The sequence below is a fragment of the Globicephala melas genome, chromosome 19 (genome assembly GCF_963455315.2).
Source record: "Globicephala melas chromosome 19, mGloMel1.2, whole genome shotgun sequence".
Taxonomy (NCBI): domain Eukaryota; kingdom Metazoa; phylum Chordata; class Mammalia; order Artiodactyla; family Delphinidae; genus Globicephala; species Globicephala melas.
In genome coordinates this window covers 9,973,846-9,996,976 of record NC_083332.1, presented here as the reverse complement: position 1 = coordinate 9,996,976, position 23,131 = coordinate 9,973,846, and the positions used below count along the sequence as shown (strand labels likewise).

At 52.8% G+C, this 23,131-nt stretch overlaps 2 protein-coding genes across 3 annotated transcripts in view; both read left to right on the top strand.

Annotated features, from left to right (window-relative positions):
• The window catches only part of CLPTM1 (CLPTM1 regulator of GABA type A receptor forward trafficking), a 28,579-nt gene extending 24,873 nt beyond the window's left edge, over window positions 1-3,706 (top strand). For both annotated transcript variants that reach the window (XM_030873965.2, XM_030873966.2), the window contains exons 10-14: window positions 1,045-1,235; window positions 1,503-1,598; window positions 1,904-2,039; window positions 2,697-2,864; window positions 3,069-3,706. In XM_030873965.2, the coding sequence (XP_030729825.1) occupies window positions 1,045-1,235; window positions 1,503-1,598; window positions 1,904-2,039; window positions 2,697-2,864; window positions 3,069-3,328 (851 nt within the window). In that variant the 3' untranslated portion in view covers window positions 3,329-3,706. The remainder of the gene's footprint in view (window positions 1-1,044; window positions 1,236-1,502; window positions 1,599-1,903; window positions 2,040-2,696; window positions 2,865-3,068) is intronic.
• A 4,326-nt stretch (window positions 3,707-8,032) lies between these two features.
• RELB (RELB proto-oncogene, NF-kB subunit) overlaps window positions 8,033-23,131 on the top strand; it is a 29,737-nt gene continuing 14,638 nt past the window's right edge. Inside the window, exons 1-5 of the mRNA XM_030873952.2 lie at window positions 8,033-8,076; window positions 8,355-8,671; window positions 9,672-9,719; window positions 13,139-13,147; window positions 14,646-14,992. Of these exons, the coding sequence (XP_030729812.2) occupies window positions 8,033-8,076; window positions 8,355-8,671; window positions 9,672-9,719; window positions 13,139-13,147; window positions 14,646-14,992 (765 nt within the window). The remainder of the gene's footprint in view (window positions 8,077-8,354; window positions 8,672-9,671; window positions 9,720-13,138; window positions 13,148-14,645; window positions 14,993-23,131) is intronic.

Below are 23,131 nucleotides of genomic sequence, written 5' to 3'. Positions count from 1 at the left end.
ACGCATTCTTCCCAGTTAGGATTGGGGGGGCTCCTGTGAGTATCCCCTTCATATCTCCTCAGGGTCTGATGGTTTGAAGGGAGAGATGTAAGCCTACCGGGTGTGCTGGAGCTCTGGAATCAGAGTCAGAGCCGGAGGGGTGGCCAGCACCCGGGTCTCGCCCCTGTGTGACCTCGGGCATGGCTTCTCGCCTGGAAGACGGGCATCGTGCTGGGTCGGCCTGCTGTGGCGGCAGGTGTTGGACACACAGCCCAGGCAGAGTCCAGCGGTGCCGTTTTCCTCGTCTGGCCGATGGGAAGACCAGGGCTGGGAGAGGGGCTGAGCTGGGCCCTGTGGGGGGTGGCGGGGGCCCGGGAGAGTAGTACTGGAAGAAGCTCTGGTTGGAGAGCAGAGCCCATGGCCCCCTGTGCATGTCCTGAGCGTGTCTGTGGGCCGGTCCCCTTTTTTTTTTTTCTTTTTTGGCCACATCTCGCGGCATGCGGGATCTTAGTGCCCTGACCAGGGATTAAACCCACGCCCACTGCAGTGAAAGCGCGGAGTCTTAACCACTGGACCGCCAGGGAATGTGGGCTGGTTCCTTCACAGGTTCGGGGTGGTGGGCTGGAAGAGGTGGTCTTGAAGTGCATGTCCCGGACCTTCCCACCCAGCGGAGGCGCCACGGTGCCACGGCGGACAGCTCAGGTCTGTTGTCACACAGACCCGGCTTCCATGCAGATTCCGCCGGGTCAGGCTGTGTGGCCTTAGGGATGTGGCACATGGCAGCAGTCTCCGCCACCGTCACTGCCAGGCAAGGGACCGACCGCACCCTGGGGGGCAGGGTGTGTCCAGTGTGAGGCTGCAGAGATCCTGCCTGCCTGGGGCTCCGGCTGGCGCCTGTGGAGCAGACTCTCACCGCAAGGGGGAGTAGTGTGCACCCTCCTCCCGTGACATACCCAGCGCCACCCCGGGGGTGTGAGGAGGACGGAGGACGGGGCTTGAGGGAGCTGCGGGAGGGACTCGGGGGCTCCTCACCCTCCTGGCTTCCTCCCCAACTCCTGTGCACAGATATCCAGTTCTGGAACAGCCGGCAGTCCCTGGAGGGCCTGTCCGTGCGCTCCGTCTTCTTTGGCGTCTTCCAGTCTTTCGTGGTCCTCCTCTATATCCTGGACAATGAGACCAACTTCGTGGTCCAGGTCAGCGTCTTCATCGGGGTCCTTATCGACCTCTGGAAGATCACCAAGGTCATGGATGTCCGGGTAAGGCCAGGCTGACATGCTGTTTCAGAAGCTGCCAGGGGTTGGGAGCAGGGTCGTGTGGCCCAGCCAGACCCTGGAGCTGGCCCCTAGGGGATTCCCAATGCCTGCCACACTCCCAAGACCAAGGGGATTTTCGCACCAGGGGATTTTTCGGGTCACACGTGGGGCAGGGGAACTGGGAACGGTGGGGAAGGGCAGGAGCTGGAACTGGCTTGGGGGACAGGAGCCAGCGTGGCAGCTGACTGCAATCTCCCTCCCTGTCCGCAGCTGGACCGGGAGCACAAGGTGGCAGGACTCTTCCCCCGCCCAACCTTCAAAGACAAGTCAACATACGTTGAGTCTTCGACCAAAGTGTATGACGACGTGAGTGTCCCCCACAGTGGGCCTCAGGGAGGGTCTGCAGGTACCCACATGCTCCTGGGGACCCAGGACATGGCTAGGATGTCTGCCTGTCGGCTGACAGCCCCATGCTTCATGGCTTGCATCATACCCTCTAGTGTCCCCTGGCTGCCACATATACTTCCTGGCCGAGTCCAGAGTTCCCAGGGCCACCTGGAAATTCCCCCGGGCTGGCCTGCCAGACCAGGTGTGGGTGTGTGAGGGCGGGGAGCAGGGGTGCCAGGTGGGGCCCAAGGAGCTGGGTCCCAGCCCCACCTTGTGCCCCACAGATGGCGTTCCGGTACCTGTCTTGGATCCTCTTCCCACTCCTGGGCTGCTATGCCGTCTACAGCCTCCTGTACCTGGAGCACAAGGGCTGGTACTCCTGGGTGCTCAGCATGCTCTATGGCTTCCTGCTGACCTTCGGTGAGCAGGCCCTCACCATACGCGGCCCCCGCAGTCAGGGCAGGCGTCCAGCAGCAGTCCTCAGCCGCGTGCTGGGCTGTGCTGGGCCTCGGCAGTGAGCGAGTCAGCCTGGCCCCGCCCTCCCGGCACTTGGGGTCCAGTGCGGGAGACAGACCTGTCTCCAGACAGGGACACTTCAGGGGGAGCAGGGATGGCACGTGGACAGCCTCAGAGAGGTGCCCGGTCCGGTCTTGGGAGTCAGGGAGGGCTTCCGGGAAGCCTTGGACAGTGCATTTCAGTCCTCGTCCTCAGGGGAACGGACAGAGTAAACAGACAAGTGAGTTACAGCCTGTGATGAGTGCTCTGAAGGGGCCAGGGTGAGAGGGCCATGGAGGCTGGCCAGGTGTCCCTGACCTCCATCATCACCTCTCCGAGGAGATGATACGTAAACTGAGGCCTGAAAGGTGCCAAGGAAGGAGCTGTGCAGAGATCTGTCAGAAGGCAGAGCAAGTCCGAAGGCCCTGAGGTAGGATGTGCCTGGGGTGTTGGAAGCAGCACGGGGGCCAGTGTGGCTGGGACAGAGTGAGTGAAGGGACAGAGGCCAGAAATGCAGTCAAAGAGGTGGAGGGTCAGGACGCCCCTTCCTCTGCTCATGGATGCCCCTTCCTCACCGCGCAGGCTTCATCACCATGACACCCCAGCTCTTCATCAACTACAAGCTCAAGTCTGTGGCCCACCTGCCCTGGCGCATGCTCACCTACAAGGCCCTCAACACCTTCATTGATGACCTGTTCGCCTTTGTCATCAAGATGCCTGTTATGTACCGGATCGGCTGCCTGCGGGACGGTGAGGCCCGGTGGGCAGGTGGGTGGGCTGGCCGGCAGGCTCCCACCAGAGCTGGGCACGGGCAGGGCCCTGGTCTGAGGGAGGCGCGCCAGCCTCAGCCTGGGGGCTCAGCCCACTCTTCACAGGACCCCCTGCCCCGAGTCTGACAGTGAGCCGGTGGGCCCTGCCCCTTCCCCTCACGCTGCCCCCTCGCCCCACCCCCAGATGTGGTCTTCTTCATCTACCTCTACCAACGGTGGATCTACCGCGTCGACCCCACGCGGGTGAACGAGTTTGGCATGAGTGGCGAGGCCCCGACAGCAGCAGGGGCCCTCCCGCCGGCCCCCGCCCCCGCCACGACCACCACCGCCGCCAGGGAGGAGGCCTCCACACCCCCGCCCACCAGGCCCACCCAGGGGGCCAGCTCTGACAGCGAGCCCCAGGAAGCCCCTCCAAAGCCAGCAGAGGACAAAAAAAGGGATTAGCCGCTCCTGGTGACCCCCACCCCCCCGGCCCCCTCGCCTCCCCTCCTGGTCGCCGCTTCCCTGGACAGATCGGGCTGGGGCCCGGTGTGTGGTGTGGGGGCCAGGGCGCGTCGTTTGTGGAGGCACCATCTGTCTGTCCCTCTGTGTTTCCAGCCATCTCGCCCCGCCAGCCCAACACCATCAGGAATCATGGTGAAGCTGACATGGCACTGCCGAGGGGGTGGGCCAGGTGGGGCAGGGGCCGGGCCCCTCTTTGGGACACCCACGGCCGTCCATCATCTTGTCCCTCGATCCCCCACCACTCCCTCCTCCCAGACCGCCGCCCTTTAACACAGTCTGGATTTAATAAATTCATATGGGTGTTTAACTTAAACTCAACAGAGCCCCCCGCCTTGTGCCTTCCTTCCCCTGCCACCTTGGAGAGCAGGTGGGGGTGTCTCTCCTGAGTCTGGCAGGGAGACGGAGACCTGCAGGACGCGGGACATGCTAAACTGGGGACAGTGACCCTCTGGGCCAGGCCCTTTCTCCTCCTCCTCCCTCTCCCAGGAGCCCTCTGAGGGGGCTTCGTAACCGTCCCCATTTCACAGATTGGGAAACTGCTCGCCACGACCTCACCGCACCAGTGCTCTTAACCACGAGACCCGCCGAGGCGCGGAGCCTCGCCTGTGCCACTGATTATCTCCTGGCCTCACATAGCCCGGCAGGGCAGGAGCGTCTACCCACCACTGATGCCGTCCCATTAGCCTGCCTTGTTCAGCAATCCTGGGACCTTGGCTGCCTGACCTTGCTTCTCTGGGCTTATGAGCTCGTCTCCAGGGGACCCTGGGAGTGAATCCTGGCTCAGAGTGGTGCCCAGCTGTAGCGGCCATAGCTTTTGGGGTGTCATCAGCACCCTCAGGGCTGCCTGTGCCAAGGACCCAGCCAGACTCTTAGCATGTGGCGCGTATGCCTTCCCAGCAAGCTGGGTTCCAGAATTGTTCACCCACTTTATGGATGAGGAGACTGAGGCCCCTGGGTGACCCTGCACTCTGAGGGGTTGGGACCCCACATTCCCAGGTTTTTTTTGGGGGGTGGGTGTTCTCATCAACACTTCTGGGAGAGGAGGCCCGGGGCTGGGAACCAAGCCAGGTTCCCCTGGGCTCCACCACCACAGTGCCCTGCAGAGCCAGGCAGGGAATCCACGAGGTCCCAGGAGAGTTGTGTGCAGACACCTATGTACACACACACTCTGCAGGCTCCATCGCTGAGTCAGCCACAGACGTGCTCTACTCCCTCCCCTGCTGAGCTCATAGAACCAAGCCGGGTGTCGGCTTTCAGGCCACCTAAACTCACTGGCCTACCCCCTGCCCAAATCCTCATCCCACAGTCTTTGGCAGGGCCTGTCAGCTGTACCCCACAATTGCTTGGCATTCTCACCTCTTCACTTGCACTGAGACCACCCGGTCCTGGCTCCTCCTCATAGGCTGGGATCCCAGCTCAGCCTCCTCCCTGGTCCCCTGCTCCTCCCATTCACTTTTCATCCAGCCCGGGCCACGTGTGGGATCTTAGTTCCTGGACCAGGAACTAAGTGGAAGTTAGTGCTTCCTGCAGTGGAAGCATGGAGTCTTTTTTTTTTTTTTTTTTTTTTACCATCTTAACCATTTTTTAAAAATTTATTTTTGGCTGATTTGGGTCTTTGTTGCTGCGCGCGGGCCTTCTCTAGTTGCGGCGAGCTTCGTTGCAGTGTGCTGGCTTCTCAGTGTAGTGGCTTCCCTTGTTGCGGAACATGGGCTATAGGCGCACAGGCTTCAGTAGCTGTGGCGCACGGGCTTAGTTGCTCCGCGGCATGTGGGATCTTCCTGGACCAGGGATGGAACCCACGTCCCCTGCATTGGCAGGAGGATTCTTAACCACTGACCAACCAGGGAAGTCCCCAGCAGCTAGAACTTTCTGAAGCACAAACTTGACCCTGCCCGTTCTTTGTTCAGAACCTACCATGGCTCCCCAGTACCCTTGGGAGAAGAGCCCAGGCTGCTAACTGTGGTGAACGATACCTTGGGGGGAGGGGACTTACTAACTCCTACAGCCTCATCTCCCTTGCTCTAACTAGCTGTGACTGCTTACCTCCTGGCACCCTTCCCTAAACTGAGACACCTCCAGGCACGCAACTCTTCACCTTGCCCTATGCATCCTCCAGTTTGTAGCTCCATGGCTCCTCGTCCAGGAAACCCTTCCTGACCACCTCCTCTGGGACACTGCTCCCCACCCACCAGCTCCCTGGGTTCCCACATCCCAGCCCTGCCTGCTGTGGGTCATCACTACCTGGAGACAGGTCTTTCTCCACTGGACTGAGCCCTGTGAGGACAGAGCCAGAGCTGTCTTGGTCACTGCTGTGTCCACAGCACAAGAGGAGTCGCTCTGGGATCATTTGCTGAGTGCATGTTTGCATAATCCTGACTTTCACAGACACAGGCACACAGCCAGAAGTGTGGACCTTGATGAGGTCTGCATTAAGACATTGGTGGAGAGACTGACATACAGTCAGTCAATAAATGTTTCCTGAGCCCCTCCCCTGGACATTGCTTTGAGCTGGGGGTTCTGTGTACACAGCAGGGATCAAGACAGCCCCAGGCCTGCCCTCATGGGGCTCAGACCCCCACAGAAATCCTGAACGCTGAGGATTTCTGATGTGTCCTTTCAGCCGTTGACCCAACAAACAGTTGTGAGGCCTGACATTTCAAGGGGCAGAGGGGAATCAGGTAGGCTCCTACTCCTACACGTAGGAGCCACTATTCAACAGTTATCATGAGCCAAGCTCTAGGCTAAGTGCTGCGTGTGGTTCGCTTCCTTAAATTTAATATTACCCATCTCCACTACTTCCCCAGCTGTCACTCCACTCCAGCCTCCTTGTGATTTGTTCCTTCAACATTGCCATGCATGTTCCCACCTCAGGGCCTTTGCACTTGCTCTTCCCTGTGCCTTGAACACTCTTCCCTAGATATCCACGTGGATCCTTCACTGTCTCAGCTGTCTGCTCAGATGTCACCTTAGACCCTCCCTAAACTTCCTAACCCAAATATCACCCTTCAAACTCAAACCATGTATCCTGCTTTAATCGTCTGTAAGACTGCCATCACCATCAGACATATATTTGCTTATCTCTTTTCCATCTGTCTCCCCCACTTGGATTTCAGTTCCATGATGGCAGGGGCTTTTGTCTATTGTGTTGTGTGCTGTGTCTCCAGCTTTTGGAGCAGTGCCTGGTACTGTTACCCTGTGTGCAATGACTCTAAGTCAAATGTTCACAAGAGCAGATGAGAAAACTGAAACCCAGAGAAATTAAGCAATGTGTCCGAAGTCTCACAAAGTAATGTGACATAAAGTGCTAGAACAGCGCCTAGCACATGAAAGAGGTCTATACGTGTCAACTATTATTAGTATTTAATCCTCACAACCATCCTATTACACCCATTTTACAGATGAGGAAACAGAGGCTTACAGAGATGAAGTCAGTTTCCTGAGGCCTCCTAGTAAGTGACAGACCTAGGATTTGAACTTAGGCAGGCTGATTCTGAACCTTCAAATCATAGCGTTTCTGGCAATGCCCTTGTCATATGCAGACTACAGCCTGCAGGCCAAAACCAGCATTTTCCAGTTTTTCTGTAATTTTTAGATGTTTTAAGTGGTTGGAGAAAATCTCAAGAAGAATATTTTGTTTCACATAAAAGTTATACAAAATGCAAATTTCAGTGTCCATAAAATAACGTTTTATTGGAGCACAGTCATGCTCGTTGTTTCTGTGTGGTGTTTGGCAGATTTTGTGCTATGGCAGAGTTGAGTTTTGAAACTGTCTGGCCCTTAAAGCCTAAAGCAGAGCGTATTTTCTATCTGGCCCTTTGCAGAAAAAGTCTGCTCCATATTTTGCATTATAGCAGTAGTTCTCCAGCTTGGGCTTGCATCATATCACCTGAAGGGCTGGGCCACAACCTTGAGAACTGTTGTAGACTAGTCTGCCTCCTACGAGCAGGTGCCAGGGCTGGCTTGGTGAGCGCTGTGCCTGAGTACCCAGTGCAGGCCCTGGCACACAGCAGGTGCTCAATAAATGTATGTCGACTGAATCAGTGAGTCCATGTAGGCCATGAAGAGTAGGAATGGAACACTCCAACTTTTCACAGGGAGACAGAGGACATCAAACCTTGGCTCTGTGGTCTGAGGGTGCCCGGCATCCAAGCTGGGACCTAATGTCATCCCATCTTTCTTAGGAATAGGCCTAGAAATGTGATCTAACCAAATGGCTGCCCCTCTTTGAGCCTCAGTCTCCTCCTCTCTGCAGTAATTCCAATTCTATCACCTTCCTCTGATGCTGGTGCAAGGTGTGAGGTATCTGTGAGGCCCCCAGGTAAGCCCAGGGGTCAGGCACTCAGCTCAATATGTATCCTGGGGGCTACACTGTTACCATTCCTGGACTAAGTTACTGAGCCTTTGAGCTGAAAGTGCTACGGGCTATTAGGAAACTTGGAGGAGCTGTGGGGAGGAAAAAAACATCCATCCATTCACTTAGTAAAAACTTATTGGGCACCTACTGTTTTTCAAGCGCCGTTCTGGGTGCTGGGGATACAGCAAGGAACAAAACAGACAAGTCCTACAGCTGACATCCTAGCTTTAAACTTTTACGTAGGATCAGTCCTGATTTACTCAGGTTAAGGAACTGAGCTGTAGAAGACCATGGAGGTTTCGAAAAGATTATCATCGGCAGCTGTGGAGCTCTGGTAACCTCCTGATCCCAAAGCTTCCCTTCGAGACAGAGAAACAACAGGTCAAGTCCGGTTGGCAGACCTGGGGTGGGCAGGCCTCAGTCTTCTTACTTGCTCCATGGGTAGGTTGTGAGTGGCCCCAAGCAGGACTCAGTGGTCTCCACCAGAGCAATGGGCATCGTCGCGGGCCGGGCCCCTCCTGTGCCCCGGCCTCCTCTTCCCGGCCGACCCCGCCCCCGAGGCCACGTGACGCGTGGGGGTTTTCCCGTTTCCCTGGCGTGACGTAACGACAGGGTGCAGGCCAATGAGCGCGCAGGCCGGCGGCGCCGGGGAATTCCGCCGCCCCGCCCCCGCCCGCCGCCCGCCCGGCCCGGCCCGGCGCCCCCCGCAACCCGGGCGCCGCGCGTCCAGCCCGGCCTGCGGCCCCAGCCCCTGCGTCGCTCTCCCGACCCGCGATCGTCCGCCAGACCGTGCCACCTGGCCGCTCGGCCTGCCCGCGTGTGTGTGTTTTGGTCTGGGCTGGCCTCCGGGCCGTCAGTCCCCACTGGTTGGGCCATGCCGAGTCGCCGCGTCGCCAGATCGTCCGCTGCGCCGGAGCTGGGGGCCTTGGGTAAGAGGGGCCGGGGTTCAAGAGAGGAGTCTGGGGCGGGACTGGAGATGCGGGAGGCCTGGGGCCCTGGAGTGGTCTAGGGGTTCCTACAGGAGTCTTAGGGGTTTTGCGGGGAGAGTGTGACGGTACCGGGGACACTATATCAAAGGGAAGGAAGGAGGCAGAGGATGGTGACCGGGTCCGGTCCAAGGTAAGAGAGAGACGTCCCACTAGAGAGTGAGAAGGGGGCGGGGCCTGACCCTGAGGCAAAGAAGGGGGCGGGGCCCGACTACGAGAGGGGAGGGGCAGAGCCTGACTCGGAGAAGGAGGAGCGGGAGCTGCTCCTGAGGGACTGGGCGTGGCCAGACACAGAGAGGGAGAAAAAGGAGAAGCCTGGCCCACAGAAGGGGGCGGGGCCTGACCATGAGTGCGAGAAGAGGGCGGGACCTAAACTCAAAGAAGCAAGGTCTCACCTACTCAGAGTAAGGGGCGGGGCTTAAGGGAGATACGGGGGCGGGGCCGTACTCGGAGAGGGAGAAGAGGCGGGCCCGACTCTGGCAAAGAGAAGGGGGAGGGCCTGCTCTGAAAAAAAGAGGGCGGGGTCTGACTCAGAGAAGAAAGAGGAGGTGGGGCTTGCCCTTGGAGAGAAGTGGCAGGGTCTGAGGGAGAAGGGGACGGGCCTGACACTGGAAAAGTGAAGAGGGAGGGTCTGACACTGAAATAAGGAAGAGGGTGGGGGCTTTCCTAACTGAGGCTGAGAAGAGCTCCTCCAGGCCCTTCTCAGCCTTCTTAAGGGAGAGAAGGAGCAGGGCCTGAGTGTGATGAAGGGTGGGGTGACTGACAGAAACTAGGGAACCTGTCCATGAGTTAAGGAAGGAAGGCCGGACCATGCGGGCTAGAAGGGTGAGGGGCATGCTCCAAAGGGGCGGGGCCAGGAGAGGAACGGGGTGGGGCTTGGGAGATTCTCTGGTTCTCCCGCCGTATTACTATCACCTCCTGAGACATGCCTCCATCCCTGCAGGGGCCGCGGACCTCTCCTCGCTCTCGCTCGCCGTTTCCAGGACCACGGGTGAGCAGCCCTCCACAGTTCCTGCCCATCTGCACGCTCAGGATGGGGCAGGAGGAATCCTATGGAGGTGGCGTTGTGTACGCCTCTGTCTGGGGGTTTTGCGGAGGTCTACCTCAGCTTTCCTCAGCCTGTATCCCTCCCTGCCCGTTGAGATGGGGTCCCCAGATGCCCCTACCTCCCGGGTGATAGGGAGCTGGGGAAGTAAAACTAACCACCTATTCACTCTCTAAGAGAGTCCTCTTTAGAGATTCACTATGGTAGTGCAGAGCGTAATAATTACATACTGGTGCCACCACTCCTTCACTGTAAGTCACTTCCCTTCTCTGGGCCTCAGTCTTCCTCATCTGTAGGATGGGCATAATATCAATGCCTCGGAGGGACCGAGAGGATTCAATGAGCTGATACAGCTAAACAGTATCAGTATTAAAGCAATAACAGTATTAAAGCAGTGTCTGGCACGCAGTTAAGGGTCACCCAGAGAACTGTTAAAACAGAGTTTTGGGCCCCACCTCCAGAGTTTCTGATTCAGTAGCTCCAGGATGGGCTCTAAGAGTTTGCATTTCTAGCAACTTCCCCAGAGATGTTGAGAACCACTAGTCTCTAAGGCCCCTCATCCTGTGCCATCCAAAATTCAGTGCTGCCCAAGGAAATGCAGAAGCAAGGCCAAAGGATGACATCATCTCTCATAAATGTGCTGGAATTTGGAGGGCAGGGATTGAGTCCTGCCACCAGGAAAACTCAGTGGCCCCAGTGGGCTGGGTCTGAACCTCTCTCTGGAGGTAAAATCTTGGGATGGACCCCAGAAGTGCTGGCGTGGCTGAGGAGGAGGCCCTGCGGGTTCTCTAAGAGGTTTGTGAGTTTGGGAGATAGTGAAAGGTGGGAGATGGCATTGGGAACAGGTACTGCCAAGCACTGGTTCTGGGCAAGAGCAAGGTTGAGACTTTTCTGACCCAAGACCTAGATCTTTGGTTTCTTTCAGTTGAGAGTAATTTCTGACGTTATCCGTTCAGCAGATATTTATTGAGTTCCAATTGCATACCTGGCCCTGTGCTGGGCAGTGCTGAGCACTCAGCAGTGACCAAGACAGCCCTGGCTCTGCCCTCACAGGGTTCCCTACCTAGATGTGGAAGCAGATATGTACACAATGAATTAAATGTAGGATTATAAAATGTGATATAAAGGCCCTAAACAAATCTTGGGATCAGTGACACCTAAATAGCATGGTGGGGATGGGAGAACGACTGAGATAGACTGGGAGGGAAATTTTCCCTCATTTTGATGGGCCAAACACATACTGGGCCCTGGGTATACAGTGGGGATGGGGCAGGTGTGTTTCCTACTCTCTGGTGTTCACAGTCTACAGGAGACAGATATGAATCACTCTAATATAAGGTCATGTCAAATCCTAGCCAGTGCCATGAAAATGATAAAACCAAGGCACCTAACTGTGAGTGACTGGAGTGGGGGTTCTGGGGGCTATCTTGGATAAAGTAGTCAGGGAAGACCCATTTAGGAGGTGACATTTGACCAGGGACCTGAAAGGGGAGGAGGAGGCATGCAAAGGTCGGAAGGAAGAGCATTCTGGTAGAGACCAGCCTGTGCAAAGGCCCTGAGGCATGAAAGACAGCTGCTCAAGTGTGGCCCATCCTGGCTGGCCCTGAATGGTGGCAAGTTTGTGTGGGAGTTTGGGAGGGGGGCAGGTTGTTAGTTGTGCTGAGCCCTGAATAAAGAGAAGTCCCTAACATTTCCTGGATGAAAGAGGATTTTAGATAATAATAATAATGGCTAAGTTTTATTGAGGGCCTGAAGTGTCGGACCCTGTGCTAAGCAATTTCCCAGTGTGCTTCTAAATCCTCATGTTAATGCCTGAGATATAGCAGACCTTTTTATAGAGAAGGAGGCTCAGAGAGGTTAGGCAACTTTCCCAAGGCAACACAGCCAGAAGTGACAGCCGGGATTCAAACTAACATCTGTGTGACTCCACACCCCGTGCTCTGAAACCATGTCTTCCAACCTCCCCATTTTATAGACAGACAATCTGAGGCCTAGAGAGGGGAAGCAATTTACCCACATCCATAAAATAATGTCTCCCAACACCTTACCCAACAGCAGCATTTATGTATCGTCTACTATTATGGCAGTACTAAGTGCTTCCCGTATATTAAAGAGCCCAACCAGACAAGCATTATTATTGTGTCCATTTTATAGAGGAAGAAACCAAGGCACAAAAAGAGTTTAAGTAATGGGCTCAAGGCCACATGGTTAGCAAGGAACAGAGCCAGGATTTGAACTGAGGCAGTACAAAGCTTCAGCCACAGCTGCCCGGGCCTCAGTTTCCCCTCGCAGCCTGGGAGCTCCTTGAGGGCTCAAAGTCTAACTCATCTTTGGATCCCCAAGTCATCCAGCACGAATGCCTGAGAAGGTGTTTCCAAGTTGAAGTGACTTGAAGTTGGCCCTGCCAGTGATCTGTAGCGTGTCCCTTCCTCTCTCCCAGCCTCAGTGTCCCCATCTACCAAGTGGGGATGTCCTCCCCACCCTGGTGACTTCACAGATCACATGAGATAAGCGGGGCGGGAAGACTGCTTTCCAGGGAGCAAAGGTCTGGCTCTGGGAGCCACTCCCCGAGAGTGGAGGAGGAGGACAGGTCTGGCAGCAGGGCAGGCTGGCAACGATTCAGTGGCCAGCGGCCAACGCAGGCAACCCTGGATGGGGCATCTGGCCCCGGTCTGCCCTCCCTTGCTGTGTGACCCCACAGGCTTGCTTGCTCCCTCTGGACTCCCCTTGTTCTGTCTGTGGAATCATGGGAGGTTGGTTTCCATCCTTCACGGTCCCTTCCAGGCTGAGCTTTCCTGAGGAGGTGATAAGGGGCTTCCCCAGCATTGCTGTCATTCCCCCCTCAGGAAGTAGGGGCAAATCCCGGATACCGGCTGGGTACCGCTGGGGACTGGCATGGGACGCAGAGGGAGGTGGTTGCCTAGAAGCGAAGGATCAGCCTTCCTGGATCTTCAGACACCAGGAAGTGATCTCCCAGGGTCTAGGGTGGGCTTTAGGGAGGGCTCCACCCCCACATTTTGTTTAGAGTCTTGGGCATCCATTTTTTCCCCTGGTGATGAGACCCTTGGCTTTTCCTTAGATTCTCAACACTGCTTCATAATCCCCGATCTAAAGGTTTTTAGGGGGAGGCATTTGAGGGTAGCCTGACCCTGGGACCCCAACGTTGGTCGCTGAAGGGAGGGTAGGCCAGGAGGGAGAGATGGGGGTTAGGGCTTAATATCCCAGGGAGTCAGAGCCCAGGATTTCCCAGGATGGAGGAAGGGGGAAGGGCTCCGGGAGGGGATGGGGTTGGGGAATCTGTCTTAAAAGATGAAAGTCTTGACCACTTGCTGGACCTCACCTTTCTCTTTCTCTTCCTTCCACAGATGAATTGGGTGAGTATCACAGGGCAGTTCTGGGGGGAGGCTGGGGAGTCCAAGTGCTCACAGAGAGGGACCTTGGCCTTCCTTGTTGGGGAGGAGGTCACAGTATGACTTCTGGGACTGCTGGGGGATTTTAACAAAGTCATGTGCTCCCAGGGTACTTAGCAATGCTTGACACTTAGTGAAGATTCAGCATAGGCCAGCCGTCTTTAATATTAGTTACTGTTACCACAACTATTGTTCATTCCTTCGATGAGTTGTATTGAGCACCTGCTGCACGCCAGGCACCGTTCTAGGCACCGGGGATTCAGCCACGAACCAAAGTCCCTGCTCTCTTGGAACTGATACTCTAGTGGCAGAGACAGGAGGAAAAGGAATAAAGAACAAAATAACGTTAGACTGGGCTAAGGAAATAAACAGCAAGAGGCCTGGGGAAAACACACTAGATTGGGCCTTTCTGAAGAGGTAGGCTGAGACCGGAAGGATGAGAAGGAGCCAGCATGGGTTGAATGGGGGGAAGCGTGGAACAGGCAGATGGAGGAGCCAGTCCAATGCCCTGAAGAGGGAGGGCCGGGCTTGGTGGGTGCAAGTGACAGAAAAGAGGCCAGAGCATGATGACAGGGGGCAGCGGGAGGCAAGAAGCCCAGGACAGAGGGGGCCCGTCCACAGAAGGCTCTGTGGCCAAGGTCGGGGGTGTGGGTTTTGTCTTTGTCCTGTTTTCCTGAGATGAGTGGAGTTTGGGGAGAGTTTTATATGGGGAAGGTGTTGACTTTGACTCTTAGGGAGATGGGAGCCACTGGAGGCTTCTGTTCAGAAGCGGACAGGGTCTGACATCAGATCCCTCTGGCTGTGTTTGGCAGATAGACTGGAAGAGGCGAGGTGGGGAACAGGAGTAGTGGTTCAGATGGAGAATGACGGAGGGTGGCCCAAGGAGGGAGCAGTGGGCGTGGGGACAGGTGGTGGGAACGTAAATGTATATTCGAGGTAGAGGCAGAAGTTCATGGATTGGACATAGCAGATGTGCGATCGTAAGCAGCTGATAAAGATGTGCGTCCTTACAGCTTGAGCACCGCGGATGGTGGTGCTGACTTCTGAGATGGGAACAGCTTGGGCAGAGCACCTGTTATTCTCGTTGTTATTAAATGGGGCCAGATGGAGGCAGGGGTACCTGTGACTTGGTTCTACCTTGATCCAGGTGAGAGGTGATGGAGGCATGGGTTCAGGAGCTGTTTCGGAGGCGGGTGGACAGGAGGGTGCAGGAGAAGGAGAAACCAGGCCGACCCCTGGGGTTTTGGGCTTCAAGAAACTGGGGGACGCTATGCGTCTGTTTCCAAGAAGGAGGGCAGGGGCTTTTCTGTGTTCGGAGCTGACGCCCCTGCCCTTGGCCCACAAGAAATATGTCTTGAAGAAATGAACGGACGGGAAAAGGCGAGAGCAGCACAAGTCTGGGGGTAAAAAAAGCCTTTTCTTTGACAATCAGCGTCATCCCTAGGTTTTGCTTCTCCCGCAGAGATCATCGACGAGTACATCAAGGAGAATGGCTTCGGCCTGGAGGGGGCGCAGCCGGGCCCGGGCGAGGGGCTGCCGCGCCTGGTGTCTCGCGGGGCGGCCTCCCTGAGCACCGTCACCCTGGGCGCCGCGGCGCCCCCGCCCCCGGCCACGCCGCCGCCCTGGGGCTGCCCTCTGGGCCGGCTGGTGCCCCCGGCTCCGGGCCCCGGGCCGCGGCCGCACCTGATCATCACCGAGCAGCCCAAGCAGCGCGGCATGCGCTTCCGCTACGAGTGCGAGGGCCGCTCGGCCGGCAGCATCCTCGGGGAGAGCAGCACAGAGGCCAGCAAGACGCTGCCCGCCATCGAGGTGGGCACCAGGGGCGGTGGGACTCGCGTGTCCCCGCCCCGGAGATCCATATGCATGTATTTAATTATTCATGTATTTTATGGTGGTTATTATTATTGCTGTTGCTATTGTTGGAGCGGATGATACCACTGTCACTTGGCCTTAAATTTAAAGGGCATTCAAAGAAAGGCCTTCTTCCCGGCAATTTGACAGTATTGGTCAAAATTATCATTGGTAGCCTCCTGGTTCACCAGTGAGGCCTTAAGAATCAGAGTATCTGGATTCGAATCCAGGTACTGCCTTAGGCAGGTTACTCGGTCCCTCTGTGCCTCCTCCTCTACAAAATGGGATAATACGGACTTCCCTGGCGGTCCAGTGGTTGAGACTCCACACTTACACTGCTGGGGACCCGGGTTCGATCCCTGGTTGGGGAACTAGGATCCTGCAGGCCCTGTGGCGTGGCCCCCCAAAAAATTAAAAAACTGAATAATAATAATAACCAAGCACCTGGGGTTGCTGGGAGGAGTAAATGAGTTACTTATACACGCCAAGTACCTCCAACATGGTGAGTGCTCGAATGAGAGAGCTTCTAGTATTACTAGTATAATTATTATTATCATTATTACTCTTAGGCCGGGCCATTCCACTTCTAGGAACTTATCATGTAGATATGCCTGCATCTGGGTGAAAGAGGGACGTACAAGTTTCTCCCTTGCAGCCTTGTTTGTATAGAGAAGAATTGGAAGTTTCCGTGTTAATCATCAGGGGACTGGTGAAATAATCGATAATCTACCGATTGCAATCCTATGCAGCAGGGACAAATGTATCTGTGTAAGTGTGCAGATAAATATAAATACATACAGTTAATACAGAAAAAATTTTAAATGAAGCCATCCCTGAGGTACTGATGTGGAAGTATCCATCTCCATGATATATTAATTTTGTTTAAATTGAGGTGCAGAATTTTGTGGGTATTATACAGTTGACCCTTGAACAACATGGGTTTGAACTGGGCGGGTCCGCTTAAACGGGGATTTTTGGGCCTCTCACTGTTGTGGCCTCTCCCGTTGCGGAGCACAGGCTCCGGACGCGCATACTCAGCGGCCATGGCTCACGGGCCCAGCCGCTCCGCGGCATGTGGGATCTTCCCGGACCGGGACACGAACCCGCGTCCCCTACATCGGCAGGCGGACTCTCAACCACTGCGCCACCAGGGAAGCCCAAACGGGGATTTTTTTCAACAGTAAATACGATCCCCAGTTGTTGGAATCCCCCCAGGCGGAACCGCAGAAACACGGATACTGAGGACCAGCTATAAGTTATAGGTGGATTTCCCACTGCAGGCAGGGTCGATGCCCCAGCGCTCCCTCCCCCACTCCCCACATTGTTCAAGGTAAACTGTACTACCGTGTGTGTCAAAAAGAGGGGAAAATAAGATTTTCAATTGGTATTTGGTAGTATTTGCGTACAGAAACTCTGGAAAGGAAAACAAATACAGGTGAATTCTTTTTTGGAGGCAGTGCTGAATGGATAAGGTACAGACAAGATTTTCAACTATACCCATCTTTATTTTATTTTATTTTTTATTTTATTTTTGGCTGTGTTGGGTCTTCCTTGCTGTGCGGGCTTTCTCTAGTTGCAGTGAGCGGGGGCTGCTCTTCATTGCAGTGCATGGGCTTCTCGTTGCGGTGGCTTCTCTTGTTGCGAGCCCAGGCTCCAGTAGTTGTGGCGCTGGGGCTTAGGTGCTCCGCGGCATGTGGGATCTTCCTGGACCAGGGCTTGAACCCGTGTCCCCTGCATTGGCAGGCGGATTCTTAACCACTGTGCCACCAGGGAAGCCCTTTATTTTGTTTTAAAATTTTGAATCATATGACGTGGATCAAAACGTTCAAAAATATGAAGAGTCATGTTAAATTAACATAATTTAAATTAAATTAAAATGAACAAAAGTCCCCCATTCCTGCCTCCAGGTTGCCCCCGCCACCCAGAGGTAACCATTGTTATCAATATCTCATGGAGCCTTTCAGGAGTATTTTATGATTAATGATTATACAGGCAAATATATATATACGTATATACTATCCCCCTTTTTTACATAAAGGGGAGCGCGCGTGCGCGTGTGTATATAAAATGTGTGGGGTTTTCTGTTTTTTGGGTTTTTTTGGCTGTGCCACGCAGCTTGCGGGATCTATTTCCCCAACCAGGGATCGAACCCAGGCCAGTGGAAACATGGAGTCCTAACCACTGGACCACCAGATTCCCTTCCAGAAGTTATTTGAGTGACACACATGAAGGAAATAATAGATGGACTGAGTCGTTCTCTACAGCCCTGCTTGTAATAGCGGGAAACAGGAAACAACCAAAATGTCCACCAATAGGAGACTTGCACAATATAGTATCCTATGTCCACACGGTGGGATGAGATGGTAAAGAGAATAAGGCAGCTTCAGTCATGCTGATGTGAGCTCAGCTCCAAGATATATTCTTAAGTTAAAAAAAAACACATTTTAGGACTTCCCTGACGGTCCAGTGGTTAAGACTCTACGCTTCCACTGCAGGGGACACGGGTTTGATTCCAGGTGGGGGAACTAAGATCCTGCAAGCTGTGTGGCATGGCCAAAAAATAAAAGTTAAAAAAAAAAAAACAACTTCTGGAAGTGGGATTGCCCGTCAAAGATAATTTGACGGCTGTTGCCGAATTGCCCTGCCCGGGGGGTTGCATGCATGACTGTCTCTCCCAGTGATTTCTGAGAGGCCTGGTTCCTGTGCCTTTCCAATACGGAGACTTCATGTGTTTCTGGATCTTTGCCCAAGTGTCCGTGGACCCTGAATTATGTCCTCACCATCCCACCAGCCCTGGATCCCGGGCTCATCTGCTCCCTGACCTCCAGCTTCCTCCCTGGTGACCAGCTCTCAGTCTCCTCCAGATTTCCCCATACAAGACCGCCAGAGGGGTGCTGTTAAATTACACATCTGCTCCTCTCCCCTGTTCAGAATCCTCCTTTGGCTCCCTAGCACCCTCAGGAGGAAACCCAAGATCCTCCCTGAGCCTCTAAGACCTTTCATGGTCTGGCTTCTCCTGCCCATTCCCATCCAGCCCTCCTCACTCACCACCATCCAGCCACCAGCCCTTTGCCTGTGCCATTCCCCCTGCCTGGAGTGCTTTCCACCTGCAGCCTGGTCACCTCCTATTCACCCGTGAGGCCTCAGCCCACCTCAGGGACGCCATCCCTGACCCCGGCCCCAGGTCCCAGCTCCCTCGTGTGAGATCTGTTTCCCTCTCCTCTTCCTCAGTGGGATTTGTACTCAGAGCTTTACTTGGGGGATTAGCAGAGCAACCCTGTCCTACCCCAACAAGTTTGGATTTTAGGGTCAGAAAGACTTGGGCTTTGGTCCTGATGCTGCCATTTACCAGCTGTAAATGTAGGGCAAGTCCAGTGCTTCCCTTGGCCTCAGTTTCCTCATCTGTAAAATGGGGATGAAGCTCCTGCCCCCACAGGACACTGTGAGGAAACCAGGGAGATGGCCCAGCACTGGTGTGCAGGACCCCTTACTCAGACAGGTGGTTGTAGTTGTTGTTATTGGATTTGGCTCCAGGCGTTGTGGCCAGAAGTAGCGTGTTAGCGGGACATTCTGGTGAAAAGAACGGTTTACTTTGAAACGTATATTCCATCACTGGCTTTTCAGGAATGGGCAAGTGTGGTACGTTAAGGGGCAATTTTGTAGCCCCTCATTTATCTTTAAGCATTTTGTCTGTTTTTCCAATTTGATAAGGGATATTTTTTCAACTTTATGTCTCAACTTTTTTGGAAAAATTTTAAACCTATGCAAAGTAGACAAGGATAGCACGATGAACACCCACATCCTTTTGCCACATTTGCTTTATGCCTCTCTCTTGGTTTATTTTTTTGGCCATGCCGCGAGGCTTTTGGGATCCTAGTTCCTGGACCAGGGAATGAACCCGGGCCCTCGGCAGTGAAAACACAGAGTCCTAACCACTGGTCCGCCAGGGAATTCCCAATGCCTCTCTCTTTTTTTTTTCTTTTTTTAAAAATAAATTTATTTATTTTATTTACTTTAGTTTTGGCTGTGTTGGGTCTTCGTTGCTGCACGCCGGCTTTCTCTAGCTGCGGTGAGCGGGGGCTACTCTTTGTTGTGGTGTGTGGGCTTCTCATGGCGGTGGCTTCTCTTGTTGTGGAGCACAGGCTCTAGGTGCATGGGCTACAGTAGTTGTGGCTCACGAGCTTAGTTGCTTTGCGGCATGTGGGATCTTCCTGGACCAGGGCTTGAACCCATGTCCCCTGCATTGGCAGGCAGATTCTTAACCACTGCGCCACCAGAGAAGCCTGCCTCTCTTTATATAGACATTTACGGAGGAAGATTTGAAAGTGAGTCAGAGACATGACACTTCACTCAAAATGTTTCAGCCTGTATCTCTCAAGAGCCATGACTTTTTTCTACAATGTAGGACCTTGTCTAATCACAATGCTGTTATCACATTCTAGAAACGTAATATTCATGCAAGAATATTATCTAAGATTAAGTCCATAGTCTAATGATCCCAGCTGACCCCAGATATCCTTTATACCTCTTTCTTTTCTTGTCTGCTTGTTTAAAATCCAGTCCAGGATCACGTGCTGCCTTTAGTTGTCAGGTGTTGCTATGGTCTGAATGTTTGTGTCCCCCACCCTCCAATTCATATATTGAAACCCTAACCCGGAAGATGATGGGGAAGGTCCCTTCCACCATGTGAGGTCACAGTGACACAGTCTGCACCCAAAAGAGGCCCTCACCAGAACCCAATCGTGCTGTCGCCCTGATCTTGGGCTTCCAGCCTCCAGAACTGTCAAGAAATAAATTTCTGTTGCGTGTACGCCACCCAGTTCATGGTGTCTTGTCACAGAAGCCCAAACAGAGGAAGACAGGTGTCTTTGGTATCTTTTGACTTGGGTTCATTCCTCAGTCTGTCTTTGCATTTCAGCACAGGGACATTTATGGAGGACAGGAAAGGCGTTTTGTAGAATGTCCCACATTCCGGATTTATTGGCTGTTTCCAGATTAGATCAGGTTATTCACTTTGGTGGGAATACCCCAGCGGTGATGCTGTGGGCCTCTAAGAGTCTCACATCATGGCCATGGGGTGGTAGTTTAATATCTGATGCTGAGTCGGAGCCCGTGGTGAAGGTGGTGTATTAGTCAGCTCGGGCTGCCATAACAAAGTACCACAGACTGCGTGCCTTGAACCACAGGAAGTTACTGTCTCACAGTTCTGGAGGCTGGAAGTCCAAAACCGAGCTATTGGCAGGGCTGGTTTCCTCTGAGGCCTCTCTCCTGGGCTTGCAGACGGCTGCCTTCTCGCTGTGTCCTCACTTGGTCTTTCCTCTGTGTCAGCACTGGTGTGTGTCCAGTGTCAGCAGTGTCAGCACACTCTTTGTGTGTCCAAATTACCTCTTCTTATAAGGCCATGAGGAGACTGGATTAGGACCCACCCTAAGGCCTCATTAATTTACTCACCTCTTTAAAGGCTCTATCTCCAAATACAGTCACATTCTGAGGTACTGGGAGCTAGAGCTACAACATATGAATTTTGGGGGCGTGCAGTTTAGTCCATAACAGGGAGTGACCACCGTTGAAAAGGTATAGCTTTCCCTTTGTAATTAGTACATTACCTGTGGGGTGATATTTTGAAGCTGTGTTTTCCCCAACTTTTTATTTCTAAGTCTTTCCAGGCAGTTATTCTAGCTTTGTGTTGGTTTTGATTTCAAAGAGTTAGAACAGTAAATGTCCAACAATAGGGGGTGACCTGACTCCGAATTTCGATTTAGTATTTTCATCCCCATCTTTTAGAGGAGGAAACTGAGGCTCAGAGAGTGTAAGTTACTTGCACAAGGGTACACAGCAAATTTATTGTAGTAATTACTGCCATTTACTAAGTGCTCTTGTGTGCCAGGTACTTAGTACCTATTTTACAGATAAGGATGGTAAGACCAGAGAGGTTTATCACCAGGTAGAGCCTGGTTTGGTACCAGTTCCGACTGACTTCAAGGCCTAACGTCTATCCACAATCTCGCATGACATCTCAAAGATGAAAAGCTTTCGTGACTTCCCTGGCGGTCCAGTGGTTAAGACTCCGAGCTTCCCCTGCAGGAACCGCGGGTTCTATTCTTGGTCAGGGAGCTAAGATCCCACATGCCGCATGGTGTAGCCAAAAAAAAAAGGAATGAAAAGCTTTCAGCCTTGCAGAAATCTGGCTTTTCAGAATCTCCTAATGTTACATCAGGGAGCTGGTTAAACTAATGGTTTTAACCTATCTGACTCAATGAAATTTGTCTACTCAATATAAATTGTCTACTCATAATCATCCCTGAAATCCATAATGCCCCAACTTCAGTATGAAGGAGAAATAAAATTATACAGCCTATACAAGCACATTTACTTCAGTATGTAAATGCTTGGGCACAGCCTCAGGGAAATGGAAACAAAGTAGCAGTTGCTTTGGATTTCATTAATACAGCAGCATGAATGCAGCCCGACCCAGCGTGGGGACTTGGCGACTTAAATGCCACACGTCCAGCGTGGCCATAGGTGACAGGATTTTCCAAAATGGTGAACAATTGGGAATTCCCTGGCAGTCCAGTGGCGCAGCAAAAAAAAAAGGCCACCAAAGTGGTGAACAATTCTCAGTTCAAATGAAACCAGTCTTCTCTCAATTAACATGGTGATTGCAGTCCTTGAAAATTCAGTGTGTTTGAAAGTTATGGGAAAAAATACTGTACATGTAAAATGGAAGGAGGTTCTGGGTTCTGACCATTTAAAACAGGTTTGTCACTGATGTGAATGTTGGCGGGACATTCAGAGGTCTTGCAGGACTTGTGTGGGACTGTCCTGGTATTGCAGGCTGTGTAGCATCTGTGGCCCTGTACTGCCTGCTGTGGGTCCCGATCCCAGTGTCAACCAGAATTGTCCTCAGTATCCCAAACGCCCCCTAGAGGGCAGTACTCCCTCACTGAGACGCGCCTGTTCATTGTATTTTATAGGCACCGGCTTTACACATTCGGAGCAGGCTTTTGTGGTTCTTTCATGCCAGTTAGGGCCCTGTGAGTGACCCAGGAAAGCCAAGCGGCCACGTGGGTCTGGGCCCTGTCTCAAGGGGCTAGTTTCTATCTGCTGCCCCACGTGGCTGCTGAGTAGAAGTCCTGCCCCAGTTGCCATAACTTCCCTTTTAAAAAAGAGAATCTGGAAATCTGGAATAACGTGATGTCTCATACTTTTAAAATGTAAGCTCCAAATTTTCCCCAACTTTTTAAAAACATTATTTTATTGAAGTATAGTTGATTTACAAAGTTGTGTTAATCTCTGCTGTACAGCAAAGTGATTCAGTTATACATATATATATAAATATATATATATATATATATATATATATATATTCTGTTTCATGTTCTTCTCCATTGTGGTTTATCACAGGGTATTGAATAGAGTTCTCTGATATACAGTAGGACCTTGTTGTTTATCCATCCTATATATGAGATTGCATCTGCTGACCCCAGACTCCAAGTCCTTCCCTCCCCCACCCTGCCCCAACTTTTTATTCTGAAAAAAAAAAATCCTTTAAATCTTTTTTTTCTAGGTTTTTTGTTTGTTTGTTTCATTGAGGTATAACTGATATACAAACAAGGCATGTATTTAATGTACACATTTTGATGAGTTTAGATGAAAAAAATTTTAATCTTCAGAAAAATTAAGAGTACCATAAACACCTGTGTACCCTTCACCTATACGTACCAGTTGACATTTGGCCCTATTCGCTATATCTGTCACTCTCTCTCCATACACACAAACACACACATACACGCGTGCACAGCGCTCACACACACACAAATACACATTGTGTTTTTTGCGGACCCATTTGCAGATAAGTTGTAAATATCATGTTATTTCACCTCTACATACTTCAATGGGCATCTCCTAAAAATAAGCTCCTGCATGTCTAGGACACTCATTACCATCCCTAGGAAAATTAATAATATTCCATAATATCATCTAATATACAGTCCATACTTAAATTTCCCAATTGTCCCCCAAATGTGTGTTTTATAATTGTTCCCCCCCAATCCAGGATCCAGTCAAGGATCCTATGTTGCATTTGGTTATCATGTC